The 16375-nt window shown below is 39.4% G+C and overlaps 1 protein-coding gene across 1 annotated transcript in view; it reads left to right on the forward strand.

Moving 5' to 3' along the window:
• Positions 1-16375, forward strand: part of LOC149318657 (kinase non-catalytic C-lobe domain-containing protein 1-like) — a 100095-nt gene that overhangs the window by 33123 nt on the left and 50597 nt on the right. Inside the window, exons 4-7 of the mRNA XM_089510224.1 lie at positions 3178-3324; positions 4971-5088; positions 6580-7550; positions 15575-15689. Of these exons, the coding sequence (XP_089366350.1) occupies positions 3178-3324; positions 4971-5088; positions 6580-7550; positions 15575-15689 (1351 nt within the window). The remainder of the gene's footprint in view (positions 1-3177; positions 3325-4970; positions 5089-6579; positions 7551-15574; positions 15690-16375) is intronic.

Below are 16375 nucleotides of genomic sequence, written 5' to 3' on the forward strand. Positions count from 1 at the left end.
TAGAGCTAATAACAACCTAAAAAACCCTTGGCTCATTGTTCCAAGTGAGACAGAGAAACCTAATAATTTTTTTCTTCATCTTGTAAGATGGTGAGACATTTTGTTTTTAAGAAGAGTAGTCATTCTGCTCATTGTACAAACTGCATGCATAATAGTGCAATTCCATATCATCAAAGGGCCTTTTTTGTTCTTTTTCAATTAGCCAGTTGCTTGGCAAAGGGAAAAACAATAGCAGTTTTCCACAGAGGTGTTTTTGGGAAAAGACTCAGTTTAAAATAAACACCTCAGGGGCAAAACAGACAGGCAGGAAGGGATGGCTTGAAGCCACTCCTTCCGAAGACAAATTGAGGATGCAACAACCATGCTGCAGCCCCAATCCGCCCGGAAGCTGGCCCAAAAAGGAGCGGCAAGGAGCCGATCCTTTTTGTATCAGAAAAAAGCTGGCTTTTGTGGCTTCACCACAACCCAAAGCTGGCTTCAAGCCATTCCAGCAGCATGCAATGTATAAAGGCTATATTGCTGGAGCGTCCTGAAGCCACCTATGTCCGAACAGCTGGGTGGCTTCACGCTGGCTTCCAAGCGTCAGAGCAGGCAGCATGTAAGGAAAGAACAGAGGAGGAAGAGTTGAGCTCTCACCCCGAAGCGTCCTCACTAGCTTGGTTGTCTCCCGCAGGAACAGCCAGGCTGTGGAGGGGAAGGAAGGACACTGAGACCCAAATTTTATCCTCAACTTATCCACTTGTGTTCTCAAAATCTTTAATTTTGGCCCCCAAATCTGGCCTCAACTTATACACAATGTCGACTTATGCACAAGTATATAAGTAAGTTTTTTGTATACTGATAGCAGTTATCCAAGAATTTAGGTTTTTGTCTTTTCTAACCCTACTGCCTGAGGTTTCTTTCACTGAAACTATTACAGTCTTGGGCCTTATACTTATGGACCATATAGTCTATCACTGAGTTATACTTTACCCAACCCAGATCAAAAATTTTGTTTTAATCATTGTCTTGATTGATTTGCAGAACTATAGCTTTAGAGACTTTATTAACAAGCATCATGTATCTAAGATTACAAAATACATGCTGAACATGTCTTATGTGACATTATCCTTACATGGATGCTTTCTTCTTGATAAGTTTGTTTACTTCGAATTAAAAATATTCTGATTTCTTAACAGTAGGGTTTGTTTTATTTTATTTTTAATTAAACGTTGTGTGTAAATACTTGACAGATGCACCAACACCACTAAGCTTGCAGTGAATATGGTATTTTAATTGATTTGAAGAAAGCTCCACCTAGTGGAAAGCTGTCCAAATACTTGGATGACTTAGCCTGAACTGTAGAAACGTTATGCATTATAGTAATGCACAGTGTTTAGGTGCTATTCACCATCTTATGGTTGCTGCTGCTCAACTTTTTCCCTTTGTAGACAATCCAGTTGGTTAACTGAAATGATCCTTCTAGTTGTATTCACCTAATACATGGAACAATTGGCTTGGCAGCATTTACTGCCCTTTAGAACTGTGTGATTTTGACATGCATATGTTTGAAGTGCCACATGATAGATGTACTTAAAGCCTGCTTGTTACTTGTTCTCCCTTTGCCGATGGAACAGAAATGAAGAGGGTGGGAGGATATTTGAAGGAGGGGGTGACTTCATCATTCCTTCCCACATTGGTCAGAAACCATAATTTTCACATTAAGGTCCAAAACACACTGCAGAAATAATCCAGTTGGAGACCAGAATTCCCTAGCACTGAGCCAGGGCAGTTAAAGCGGTCTCAAACTAGATTATTTCTGAAGTGTGTTTTGGACCTAAGTTACAAAATTCTCAGTCAAACCTCAGATAAAAGTTTTCTATTCTTTCAAGATCTTTTGCTGTGCATATGTATCAAACACAGTGTGCTGCATCTTGACAACTATAGTATGGTATAATGGTATGTGTCATTTCACTGTATTCCCTTCTCTAAGGTGGCTTTCAAATACACACACTGCTGTTCACAGTGTGGTATTTCTCATCACAGAACTGGAACAATGGCTGTAAAAGGCATACCTGTCCAAAGAATGCTTTAGCTTGGAGCTGTGAAATGTTATATTTCCTTTAAAAAGAGAAGACTTAAGCTGGCCAGTGTCACAATGTGAACAGAAACAGTATAATTTCAGCTGCTGCCACAGGGCAGAATTAATGCAGTTTGACACCTCTGTAACTGCCATGGCTCAGTGCTATGGATTCTGAGGATTTGTAGTTTGTTGTGGCACCAGAATGCTCTGGCAGAGAAGGCTAAAAGTGGTTTCAAACTGCTTTAGGTATACAGTGTAGATGCAGCCCTAGATGCTTATTCAAATATACCACACAGGTGCAGAATATAAATGTCAAATAATCAGTGTATGTTTGAAAGTGAAAATATTGATATTTGGTAGCCATGCAGGCTTGGTGCACAGGTGGTTTTATAAACAATAACAGATTCTGCTAATGAACCACCTAATTTTGGATTCCAGGAGTGACGTTATTGGGATATGTGTTAAGCATGCCAGAATCCATATGCATGGTTCTGCCATGTTGGCATGATGATAGGATGATATTAGGGAATGAAGATATGAGGGTATGGCAATATGATGATTTAACACTGTATAGTATGTTGGCTATTGAGAAGGGGATGTCAATTACGTTAAATCCAAGCCTGGGAAACAAACGGGAGGGGTAGATGGCCAGCAGTGGAAAGGAGTTGTAGTTTTATGACCCCAGTAGTCCTGCCATGGATCTGAGCTGTGAAACAGGGATGATCATCCAGAAGGGAGATAAAATGATAACACAGGAGGAGGAGGAGGAGGAGGGAAACATGAAGGGCCCTTTGGTCTGGATCAAAGAGAAGTAACTGGGGTTGGAAATGGGGACTGGAGCATGGGAATGTATTTGTGGTGGTATGAGGGGGAATTTTTCAATTTTGACACAGAATCTGGGATGGGGAGTTTTCTGTCTTGATATCCAGAATAAAGCTCTAGTTTCTACTACACTACGATGCTGTCTTGGTTATTGGGAACTGGGTTCTCTGGTACTGACAAAGCAAACATTAACTGCAGACTGCTGTAGATGTTTTTTTACTTGTTGATTGAAATGGAGCTAATCTGGAACACAGTCATATGTAAAAAATTTTGTTTCTGTTTTAATTTTGAAGGCACATATATTTTCTTTGGGAGCCACACTAGCAGCTGTGGTTGAATATATGATGGAGCCTGAAATAGATTCAGAATGTAGCCAAGATCTACATACTCTGCTTGAAAAAATGCAAGAGGAAAATCCTGAAGATAGGCCAGATATTGAGGTAATGGAGTGTGGTGTAGAACACTTTCATGTTATGTTGACTGATTCTGATTTGCTATCTTGAACAGAAGAATTACCCCCTCTCCCTCTCCCTCTCCCTCTATATATATATATATATATATATATATATTCTTTTCTTTATTTCTTGAGAGATAATTGTTTGGCACCAGGTTTCCATAAAACAATTAAACTGAGTTTATGGTTTATAAAGGGAACTGCACATAACTGTAATTGGTGCATGGAGTTCTGTGTAAGAGATGCATGAGTTCTGTGCAACATTAAACATTAGTACAGTGGGCCCTTGATATCTGCTGAGGTTTGGTTCCAGGAAGACCCGTGGATACCAAAATCTACAGATGCTCAAGTCCCATTCTTTACAGTGGCATAGTTACATGGTATCTCCTATATAAAATGGCAAAATCAAGGTTTACTTTTTGGAATTTATATTTTTTAAAAAATATTTTCAAGCTGTGGATGGTTTAATCCATGGATAAAGACTCCATGGATATGGAGGGCCGACTGTACTGTTCTTAATATGCTAGAGAAAGAACTCAGTTTGAGACTTCTTTAACTGCCCTAGCTCAGTGTTAGGAATCCTGAGAATTGTAGTTTATTGTGGCTCCAGAGCTCTCTGACAGAGAAGGCTAAATGTCTCATAAAACCACATTTCCCAGAATTCCCTAGCATTGAGCCAGGACAGTTAAAGCTGTTTCAAACTGGATTATTTCTGCAGTGTGTTTTGGACCCTAGTGGTCTAATTTCTCTTTTAAAACTCACTGCTTTTTTTAACATAAGGGTTATTTTGGATCTTTTGGAAAGATACTTTTCCCTTTGTAGTATTCGTGTATTTATATTGGGTAAAATTGCTGAATATGCATATTTGGCAGTGTTCAAAAGTGAATGTAGCTTTTGGCTGAAGGAACTGGATTCCTGGCCATTTGCTCCTTTCTAGCTGTTTTTATTGGCCCCTGGTAAAATACTGTATCAGGAAAAGAAGAGCTAGGCTATACAGAAATATTAGTTCTGGATCCAATCTAATAATTGCTAGCCATTTTTCACAATGGACGTCTCAAATCAGTTTATCTGATTTTCCTCTTTTGGCACAAATATCTGGGAACTGATGAGATGTCGACATTATAAAATCAAGACCGAAGTCTTTGGAAAACTTGATTTTCATCTCTATTCCTAACTATACGTCTGTTTCCTGGAAATCATTAGCCCCTTATCAATGTGGCAATTTTAGTTCATTAGAGAGAATATATTTTTACTATTGAAACTTGGTCCAGATGTACCCAGTTAGAGCATTCAGTGAATTATGGTTTTAGAGTCCAGTGTTCATTCATTCATTTTAATTAAAACATAATCTCATAAATATGTTAGGAAATAACAGACAAAATGTCGTTATAGGGGGCATTAGAGTTAATATTACGGTTACTCAAAATATTGCATTCAAATTAGGCTCTACTAAATCATGTAGGGGGATAAAAATTGGGAAGTTACATGATCTTGCATTTTCTTGATAGTTTGTTTTAAAAATACAAAATGCTGACATTTTCTAGATAATGCTAATCTCTTATATCATGGTGAAAATATGCCCTGAATGATAGGTAATTATTAAAATAGTTTTTTTTTAAATTATCATTATAGGATGTCATATCTTTGTGTGAAGAGAAACTAAAGCTTTCATCCTCCAATGATATTTGCCAGTGCCTTTCTGCCATTGGAAGAACAGTGCTTTCAGTTGAATCATGTGGCATCTTTCAAGGTATATTTTAACTGTTTAGATACTATAGCATATTTGAATCATGGATCTAAGAACTTTTCTAGATCATGATACAGCCCCTAAATATATTTATACTAGGGAAGAAAACCTGTTTCCCTTCTAATGTACAGTGTGCCTGCATCATACATGGATGCACTTACACGGCTTCCAGCATATGCTGGAAGCTGTGCCAGAAGGAAAGGCAATGGCATGCACGTTCATGGTGCGTGTGCCACCGCGCACCACCGCAAACACGAGCCCCATTCACTTGAATGGGGCTTGAGCATCTGCATTTTTTTCCCTTACGCGTGGGGTGTGTGTGTCCGGAACAGATCCCCTGCGTAAGGGAATGGACTACTGTATTATGTAAAAGTGTCTCTTGTCATTATTGTTGTTATGTGTAGTCTGTGTCTTATGACAAAACTATAAGTTTTCTTGGCAAGATTTATTCAGAGGAAGTTTGCCATTGCCTTCCTCTAGAGCTTATTTCTAGTAGGAAGCTAGTTAGAAAGCTAGAGGAAGAAGGACATTTCAAGAAGAAGATGGTGAAATGCTAAAAGGGGACAGAGAAAAAGGCAGAACTACTCAACACCTTCTTTGCCTCTCTCTTCTCACCAAAGGAAGAAGGTGCTTAATCTGAGGAAAATGGAAGAGATGATGCAGGGGAAATGCAGCACAGAATAAGTAAAGAGGTAGTATAGGAATACTTGGTCAATCTAAATAAATTCAAGTCTCCAGGACTGGATGAAGTACATCCAAAGGTATTAAAAGATCTGACAGACATAATCTCAGAGCCACTGGCAATGATCTCTTAGAATTCCTGGAGAACCAGAGAAATCCCAGCAGACTGGAGGAGAGCAAATGGCCCAAACCCTGGTTCTTATGTAAACAGACTGAAAGATGTCTGGCCTGTTCTTCACCAGAAGCAGGGCATACTCTTCCTAAAACACACATTCAAAACTTACTAGTTGCTCCAGATCTTCCCAGAAGTAAAGGAGTAAAATCAGTTCTGACACTGGGCAGCTGTTTAAAATGTGTCCTGTTGAATCACCCGTCACATCCACTACTGCTGGCAGTCACTTGCTCTGAGGTCAGAACTAGGCACCCAGCCATGTGATCGAGGCTGGGTGCCTTGTTCTGAATGCAAAATGAAGTGATCTGCCACAGCAGCAAACACACCAGGCAGTTCAGTGAGACAAGCATAAGACTGGCCCTTAGTGTCAGAGTGGGGGGGGGGGGGGTCAATGGGAAAAGGTCAGGGCAGCTCCGAGGCTAGCATATTCCAAGCTGTCCCTGCCCAGTGCAAAGAGGAATAATGTCATCATTTCACATTTTAACTTTTGATAGTAATCTCCTTTATAGTGACATTCTAACTATAAGGCAGTATGGAATATTCCTGTAATATCAATACAAAAGCCAGTTTTTCTTTGGATGTGATGGGAATGTGAAGGGAGAAAATTTTGGAATAGTTTTAATGCCTGTTTTTGTGTCCAGACAGTTGTGATAACTTGTGGAAAAGACAAGACAATCAGAAGATTTCACTTTATGAACAACACACAGAGGAAAATTTGAGAAATAATTCATCTCCAGATGGAGAAGATTTGAAAGCTGAAAGTGCTAGAAATTCCTCTGACATATGTACTATGAATTATCAAAGTGAAGATATAAAAGGAATTAAAAACAACCTAGTGGATGAAGTATTTTGCCACCTGCACATTTCAACTCAGATTACAAAATGTGAAGAGGAGGAGAGTACAGAATACAAGTTAGAGGCAAAACCTCATACACATGAATTGGGGACAGATGTGCTTACAAAAAACTGCTTGAGGAAAGTGGAAACCTTTTCAGTACTGCCATTTGAATCTGAGCCAGAACCAAGAACTTTCTTTCCCATTACAATAGAAAATGGACTACTAAGAAGGAATCACAATCAGTTACAACCCAAGTCATTATCATCAACAAGTAACAATGAAGATACTTCTATGGGAAGAAAGTTAAATGGTGGTGATAGAAGTACTCAGCTTGGATCAAAAGCAGCCTATTTCCAGGGGACAGATAGTTATTTAGAGGAATTTTATTTGAGCCCAAAGCTATCTTGCCTATGTCAACACCATGTGACATTCTGTGATGACAGTAAAGCAGATTTTCAACCATATAGTCACACTGTTGCTGAAACTCCAGACAACTGTGGTATATTAAGTGGACCAGATGAGCCACATCCTGGCTACAAAAGACTAGAAGACTATGAACCATGTCAATATTGTGGTGAAAATTATCCAAGTTCAAATGAAAAATGTGTGTTAGGTGTTAACATGATGACTACTATGTTTACAGAACTTAATAAAAATGGGTATAGTTCAAGCCTGCTAAATTCTCCAGAACTAAATGTCACAGAGAGGAGAGACTATTATATTGAAGATATGCAGTGTGAAGGCAGGAAGCCTGAAATAAAAAATAATGAACAGGTAGGAGAAACAAAGCCTTCTTTTAAAAATGTGTTAATTTTGTGGCATGGCAGAGATTTAATTGTAAGTTGATAAGATTGTCTGCTTTTAAAGTTAGTAGCCTGTGTTTAAACTGCATGTATTATAATCAGCAACAGGTATTTGCTGAGCACTTTCTTCTTACCAGTTCTTTAAACAGTAAAGAGCTGAATGATAGCATTTGTTTGGTTAAATGTAGCATGATTGAAGTATTACTATGGATTTAAGCTACACCATATTTTGACAGGTAATTTGTCTACAAATAGAAATTATCTTGAGCCATTTATTTGCAGTCAGTTTTGTAGGAATCAATGCTCTAATTTGCTTGTGCCTGCAATTTAGCTGGTGCCATGTGGCATGGCAGGCTGTTTAATAAGGTGTCTTCCAATGCAGTTCAGTATTTTTTTGCCCCATACTGATCTAAATATTCACAAAAATGCATGAGAAAAAAATGCCAATGGTGGTGAATGAGCCCATATGAATGATTCCAGCTACCATATGGATGAACTTAAAGCAAGTTTTTATGTGACTGCTGTAATGTAGCCCGGTCATTAATTCATGGTCTGTTAAAGATATATTTCTCCCTTCACCTCTTATTACTCACACAGTGTTATGAAAATTTAGTTAATACATAAGGTATAATATAATAATAATTTTTATTTATTTATTTCCCGCTTTTTGCCAGGCAATCAAAGCAGCGTACAGCAAGTTAAAATACATCCATATATATATAATGCCCCCCTTAAAACAAGATTAAACAGTATAAGATTAAAAACTACATATTAAAAACCAACTAATCCAAATAAATTCATCATGGGCAGAGTTCACTAGATGGGAAGTCTTATTCGTGGCCGAGTGTTTATTCTGGGAAGGCCTGAACCAACAGAATCCCTATACTGTCCCTGGTCTTCAGGCGTAGGTACATACACTCGAAGCGGTCCATCTTCTGGAAAGGTATCCTGGTCACGGTGAGATTGTCTCTATAAACCAGGGCCACTCCCCCCCCCCGCCCACTTTCCCTTACCTGCTCCATGACAGCATACCCAGCTGGGAGAGCTTGATTCCAGGTGATGACACTATCTTCTCCCAGCCAGGTTTTTGTAAAACAAGCCAAGTTGACATTTTCATCCATGAGGAGGTCATAGATAATATGAGTCTTATTCTTAACCGACCTGGCATTACAAAGGAGCAAGGTAAGGTTCTGTGGTGTGGATGATCAGCTCTCCATCTTACCTTGGGTAACAGAGTGAACTGAAGGCAGGATCGCTTTCAAACATCGACCCCATCTTCTTTTGTAACAAAATTTCACTCTGCTATCGCCATATCTTCCTTTGCCCCGTACAACCTCAATTACGTCTCCCGTTCCTGCCTCGGCCACCTCATTCCTGCTATATTCCATTTGACTTTCCAAGATGCCTGCCCAAATATCCCCAGAACTACAATACATTTACTAGGGCTGCAGTTTTGTTACTATAGTTCAGCTATGAACCCTGCCCACTTTCGCTCTTCAGAGGAGCTTTTGCCCAGCTGCCTCTGCCTCAAGAGTCCCGATGGTGTGGGGAAGCTGGTTCTGGCTTAGCTTGGCTTCTGTGCTGGAGTGTTGTTCCTGAGGTCCCACCCAGGCCACAATAGAAAGGTTATTCGTTACCCACACCAGTAGTGACAACGTCAGACAGCACAGTGGGACGATGTGTGAACAGCTGCCTGATGTTGCTTATCAGTTCTTTGGATTTTCCAGGAGGGGTGCAAGGGAGGGATCGCGCAGATTTGGTGCGGAATTTGCTTTCCCACATGAAGACAATCCATACTCAAATCAGGGTTAATCCTAATGTTAATCATACATGAAGACCAAAATGGCCTTTTACTTGGGAGGCATATAAGAAACAATATAAGAATGCTACTAAATATAATAAAATATTGTTCGGTGAATATTGATAAGAAAATAGCTTTGAAGTTATTTTCACTGAAAAAGCTTTTGATTCTGTTTGTTGGGAATTTAAGTTTGAAATAGAATGGATTTGGGAGAACATTGTGGCGTGGGTCAAACAAATTAGCTCAACTGATTATAAATGGGGAGAAGACAAAGGAATTCAAAATTAATAAGGGCACAAGGCAAGGTTCCCCCCATCACCTTTGTTATTTATATTTGCATTGGAAGTACTAAATAATTCAATAAGAGATAATGAGAGAATAAGATGTACAACAGTAAAAGGATCTGAATTTATGTTAAGGGCTTATGCAGACAATATAGTCCTTATATCGGAAGAAGCAGTGCAGCTTCCAGTGTATGCTGGAAGCCGTGTATGGTGCGCCCACATATGACGTGTGCGCACTATATATGGTATGTCTCAGTATTAGCAATAACTGTTTTCACCTTTTCTGTTTTTAGGGGCATAGCTTTGAAAATGCAAGTGGTTGTACCTGTACTTATTATGTAGAGCTTACTTGCTGTCTTTTCCAGAATTCACCCTGTTGGCTTTTATGTTCTCTTTTGTTCTAGCAGCAATGCTTATCTGCCACTGTTATTTCCTTGAAGTTAATATGTCTCCACTAATGCCATTATTTTGCATCCTTTATCCTTTGCTTTTCCACAAATGTACATTGCCAAACCTGTTTGCCTGCTGGCTTCCTAACTATGTCCAGACTTTTAAAAAATGCCTTTTTCTCTGCAATTCACAAATAAACATTTTGTCAATTCAAGTGTGACTGGGGATGCTTTTTCCTTTAACCTACTTAATTCAAGTCTTGGTGTGTCATTTCTTTTCATTCAGTTGCTATGGCTTTTATACTGGAAAGCTTCAGCTTGTGTTTACACTCTATCTGTTGCTTTGTGCTGGTGACCTAGACCCTTAAATTGTGACTGAAGTGAAAGCCAGACCAGATAATGTGTTTATACTGAGGCAAAATACACTGTTTTCAAATGGTAACCATTGTTGTGGCCCTCTAATGAACCTTGTTAGGATAAAGATGCAGTTTTCAGGGTAGATAATTTTTTTCTATTCAAAATAGGAATACACTCCTTTGAGAAAAAGATGCCTTTACCTAAATAAAAACATGTTGGCAAATAAACAAATGCCCCTTGGGATGTAGAAGCATTTCCAAAAATGGAGTTTAAAATCAATGCAGCCAGCACATACTATATTTCCATTAATGTGGGTGATGGCATTTGTATTTGCATGCCTAAAATAGAACCAAGTATAATTAGACTACACAATCAGGGGTGGGGATGTTTCTGACATTTGTACTATAATGATTCTCATAGGCTGCATCCGCACTGCAGAAATACTCCAGTTTGACACCACTTTAACTGCAACGGCTTAATGCTGTGGAATTTTGGGACTGTAGTTTTGTGAGACAATTAGACTTCTCTGTCAGAGAACTTTGGTGCCACGGCAAACTACAGTTCCCAGAATTTCACAGCATTGAGCCATGGCAGTTAAATGTTGCCAAACTGGATTATTTCTGCAGTGTGGGTGCAGCACCAGAAATAGAGTTTTAGGCCGTCTTCTTCCACTCACTCATTTTCCTAGAATAAAACTTCCTGTATTTACTTATTTCAAAGGTCAGTATATGCACTCTTAGTTTGTTGCAGACCTGTTAAAAATGTTATTCCATTTCAAATTTTCAATTTGTGGTAGATTTCACAGGAGTGAATTGGAAGCTTTTAAGAGCTGTTCTTTTTTTCAAGTGTCTGACAAGATTCTTTAGGTACATCTTAAATGTACTCATGGATTATCCTTCTTCTTAAAACTGGTTGAACTACAGATAAAAACTGTCACAGGTTTTGTGACAGAATTCAGAGACATAGCCCTGTTAGTCTGGAAAATCAGTATGCAAAAGGGATCTGGTATCACCTCTGAGGTTAACTGAAAGATAGAAGTTGGTAGCATAAACTTTTGTAGACTAAGGACTGGAGCGTGGCTTTGGCATGGTTTCTGGACTCTTAGGACACATGCATTATTTAAACAGCACACCTCCAAAGTGAAATGAAGCAGCTTTATTTTGGCCTGTCTGTATGGGCCCTCAGTTAGTTTTTGTGATGTCACTTTCAGAAGTTTGTTAGTTGTTTTATTGTGTGATGGGGAAAGTGCATTCTCTGGGCCACATGCTGTCCCCCAAAGACATATTTGAGGACCCTCAGGGTTTCCAGCACCCTCTAAAATATAGAAAGGGGTAACGTGGTCTAACAGTTGCCCATCCCTGTTTTAAGAAGAAAATTCAGTATCCAGGCAGGACGTCTATCAGTGTTTATTTAACAGTTTCTGTTACTATCAGACCATTTGTTGTTTGTTGTATGTTTTGTTAAGGAAAATGCAACATGGGATATACAGTGAAAGAAATAAAACATGTATGTGAGAGTCAGGGTGACTCAGCAGAAGCAAATAGAAGCCACACAGGTGTAAAAGGTAATGGAATTAACAAGTCCTAAATGCCAAGGACAGAAATGTAAAGTGGATAATTGAACACACCTGAGAATTGTTAAGTGGTCAAGGCTGAGATGATGAAATCATTAATTGTGGGTTAAACCCAGAGAGCCAATGAGAGTGGATGTACACACCCACTGGGTGGAAACTGACAACAGTGGGTGGTATTTTGCAATGACTATAATAATGGCTATGAATCCCAATGTATTTTGTGGGTAGTAGTAGTGAGGAGTAGTGTTGGATAGTTTTGGAGCTGTATATAGTAGAATAAAGTAGATCTTTTATATAAGACTACTGAGTTGTCTGGTGTCTTGAGTGAAGATACAAGAGCCAGCAGGATCCTGAAGAAGTGTGAAGACTTCTGTGGAAGCAAGAGTGAGAAGGCTTGGAGAGTTTGTCAGGGTCTTCAGCCTATTCTCTGTAACTCTGCTGCTTTAGAGCAAAGCTTTAACCACTGACCAAAACTGATCAGCGCCGGTGCGTAACAAGGTGGTGAGTTCGAGCCAGAGGTGAAGAGCTACAACTCCCATCATCCCTGACATGTTTAAAGTTTCTAGAATATTGAGAATAATTCTTATGTAGCTCTCCTGTTAAGCGAAATCTTAATTTGGACAAATGAAATGTTACAAATAATAAGCAAGCTTTCGAGTTCCCAGGTATCTTTCAGTGTCAAGAACAAAATGAAATGAAATAATGATAAATATGCAGGGATAAATATTCCCTTTATCCCAGACTAAGGCCCGTTACAGACGGGCTCTTCCGGCAGCTCCTTCACGTGCTAGCGGTTGGCCGAGGACCTAGCGGTTGGCCGAGGACCTAGCGGTTGGCCGAGGACCACCAGCCTTACCCCTAGCACGTGACAAGGGCGTAAAGATGGCGGCGCCCGCTGGATGCATAGCATCCGCACGTCGTGCACCGGATGTGGCGCCGCGAGTGCGCGAGTAGCACCTCGCAGTGTCTCATCCGGGGCAGAAGAAGAAGCGCCATTTCGGCGCTTCTTCTTTGCTGCGTCCAGGAACCGTGCGGTTTGGATGCTGCGGTTCCCAGACACAGCAACCAGCAGCGGCGTGAGACTGCCCCTTCTGGGCGGTCTGTAACGCGCCCATGATAGGTCTCTCCTCTCCTTGTATATCGTGTACATTCTTTTCTTTACTGGCTTTTGTGGTAATGAACCAAGCCAATGTACCTGAAACGAAAATGGCAAGTAAGATTTTCATTTTTAAACTTAATACCCAACTGGTTTTCTTTTCTTTTTTTTCTTCTGGACACTCCTTTTTAACCATTTAATATACAGTTTATGTAGCTCAGATATAAAAGGATGCAACACACAGTTTATGTAGCTTAGCTATAAAAGGATTGATGGATCGGAAATGTTTTCCACCTACATCTATGATCACAAGGATACACAGAATATATTCATTCATTTATTTATTTATATTAAAATATTTCTATTCCAACCCATATTATATGAGTTTTGGGTACTGTACAAGTAAATCAGTGTTAGCAATTTAAAACAATCAAAATAATTTAAATGGACTAAAAACACATTAAATAAGATTAACAAGTTAAAACAAGGTTTGAAATATTAAAACAGTTCTAAAATCACATGCATTCATATTCTGAAATAAATCAGGGAGGTCCAAGGCTTTATAAAACATCCAGGTTTTACTTGGTGCCTAAAAGAAAGCAATATTGGTGCCAGTTGGGGAGGACATTCCACAAATGGGGTGCCACAGCTAAAAAGGCCCTTTCCTACATCCAATAAGAAGTGTAAATGAATCTTGTATTTTAGAACTACGTGTAATTACAGGGTTTTTTTAAAATATGGGATAATCAAACGGTGTGAAAGGGGAAAAGGTATGGATGGGTTAGGTCTGAGTGACAATCACTTTGTATCAAAACCAATATGAGAGGAAAAGGAGGGAGGGCAAAGGGGGTGAGGAGAAAAGAAAGGCATCCCTTCTCCACCAACAACATGTAGCCCAAAACAAATTGTTTCTTAAACAATACAGTCAGGGGGGAAAAGGTTTGCTATGTCTGTTTTAAATGTAAGGATGACTTTATAAGCAAGCTACAAAAACTATGGCATCCTAGAATATTATCGGTTGCTGGAGCTTGTGGTTTCAAACTGGAGGTCAAATACCACTTTCTCTGAGTTTTTTAAAAATGTACATTAAAATGAGTGTGTTGAGGATAAGGCAAGGATAAAGTCTTGTCCCTGGAATTTTGTAAATACGTTTTTTTCTCTTAGATGTAACACAACCCTATATGACTGTTCAGATGCAATCTGAAACCTGTAAGGGTTCAGTAGCATGTGAGTTGCTGATTTCAAAATGTTAGTGTCTGGTGGGGTAATCTGTCTAAGTACAGATAATACCGGTGTTTGTAGAGCAGTTAAGTTACATCCTGCTAACTTCACTAGTGATATTTCTTGTATTTTGATAAATATGTCTTGCAACAAAGCGCTCATCTTTTCCCTATTATTTCTCCTTGTTCCACAGAAGAGCTCTAAATGGTGAGGAAGCCTTTCATGTAAAATGCGCAAAGCAAAACTGCCAAGGTAGATTAGACTTTAGAGCTGGCAGCTTAGAGATGACAGCTATAGCCAAAGAGATTTTGACATGTTGCAAAAAATGGAGCTGGGGTTTTGTTGAGGACACAAACAGTCTCTTCTGCTTCTGCTGTTCTTTGTAAAGTTGAATTTGGGTATAAATATAATTCTGAAATTGATGACCCTTTGAAATGCCACTGTATTTGGAAGTTGAGGTTAGGTTGGGTATAAATGCTAACAATTTCTCTTGAGTAACAGCCTCCATCACTATACAGGTGATGATGGTTAAGTATATCCTATTTTCTTCAAACTTTTAATAGCTGGGAGGGTTCCTTAGTAGCTATTGTTGTTGTGTGCCTTCAAGTTGTTTCTAACTTATGGTGACCCTAAGGTGAACCTATCACAGAGTTTCCTAGGGCTGAGAGCATGTGGCTTGCCCAATGTCACCCAGCGAGTTTCCATTGCCAAGCAAGGAATCCAACTTCGATCTCCAGAGTCCTAGTCCTATGCTCAAGCCACTGTGCTCTCTCTCACACCACACTGGCTATCCTCTTAGTAGCACACTCTGCTATTTTTCCCCTCAAGAGCCACACATGACAGAGTTTTGTTTTATCCAGCAGTTAAAAAAAAAAAGCAGAATAATCCTTCCCATTTAACATTTTTAGTCACCTTAACATGCTTTGTTGTTGAAACCTCAGCAGTTAAGTCTCTGCTGGTCTTTATATTATCTCTGTTATTTAAGGTTATGGGGGAAATTAGTCTCATGTGCATCAGTAAGTTATAACAGCTGTGATACTTTGGGTTCTATAGCAAAATGTGAAGGACTGTACAAGTAAGGGGTAAAAGGGTGAGTGGGCATATTAGTATGTCTCAGTGGTCAGGCCCTCCATGTCCTGCACAGCACAACTAACTGGCTTGCCTTGTCTGTATAAAGTAGCATGCACACAATTAAATTAATGTACCTCTTGCTGACGAGCTTGGCTCCAGAAATGCTTTTTATTTCTTACCTTGTTTTCACATTTTGTTTTCAGTGTGTGTTTCTTAAACACCTCTTAATGTGGTATGGTAAACCGTTGAAAGACTATGAACTCTGGGCTTTATGCCACGAATGCTTGCTTACTCTGGAAACATACACAGATTATCCAGGTAAGAGCCTCATTACGTCTGTGTTTCTTTATCTTGACACTAAGGGCATGATCAATCCTTCTATAAGCACAGGTAAATTGGTTAATAGTAATAATAATAATAATAATAATAATAATAATAATAATATGTATCTCCTGCATGCATGCACCTATATAATTAATTAATAATAATAATAATTTGTTTTATTTATATACCGCTATTCCAAAGATCATAGCGGTGAACAGCAAGTAAGCTAATTAGCAAGTAAGCTAATTTGCCCCCAACAGTCTGGGTACTCATTTTAGCGACTTCGGAAGGATGCAAGCCTGAGTCGCGCTTGGGCCCTTTTGATGGTCTTGAACTCGCAACCTTATGGTTTTGAGTGAATGGCTGCAGTACAGGCATTTAACCACTGCGCCACCAGGGAGGTGCATGCATTCATTTCCTATTAAAATTAAGGCCAGTGCTCTGAAAAGGGCTTTAATCTATAATAAGAAGCAGGGAGGAAGATAGAGGAACCTTTGAGATCTTTGAGAATTCCAAAAGGGCAAACACAGGCTACAATCCAGCATTCCCTCAGTGCAGCATAAATATCTACATGTGGAAATGCACCGTCTCAGTGCTGCACAGCTCCCATGCTGAATAGCATCATTATGAAACATGTCAGTGAATGGGTGCCATTGTGCACTGTGCAACCATAGTGTGGA

The sequence above is a fragment of the Sceloporus occidentalis genome, unplaced genomic scaffold (assembly GCF_023333645.1).
Source record: "Sceloporus occidentalis isolate IW3139 unplaced genomic scaffold, rSceOcc1.0.p SCAF_2, whole genome shotgun sequence".
Taxonomy (NCBI): domain Eukaryota; kingdom Metazoa; phylum Chordata; class Lepidosauria; order Squamata; family Phrynosomatidae; genus Sceloporus; species Sceloporus occidentalis.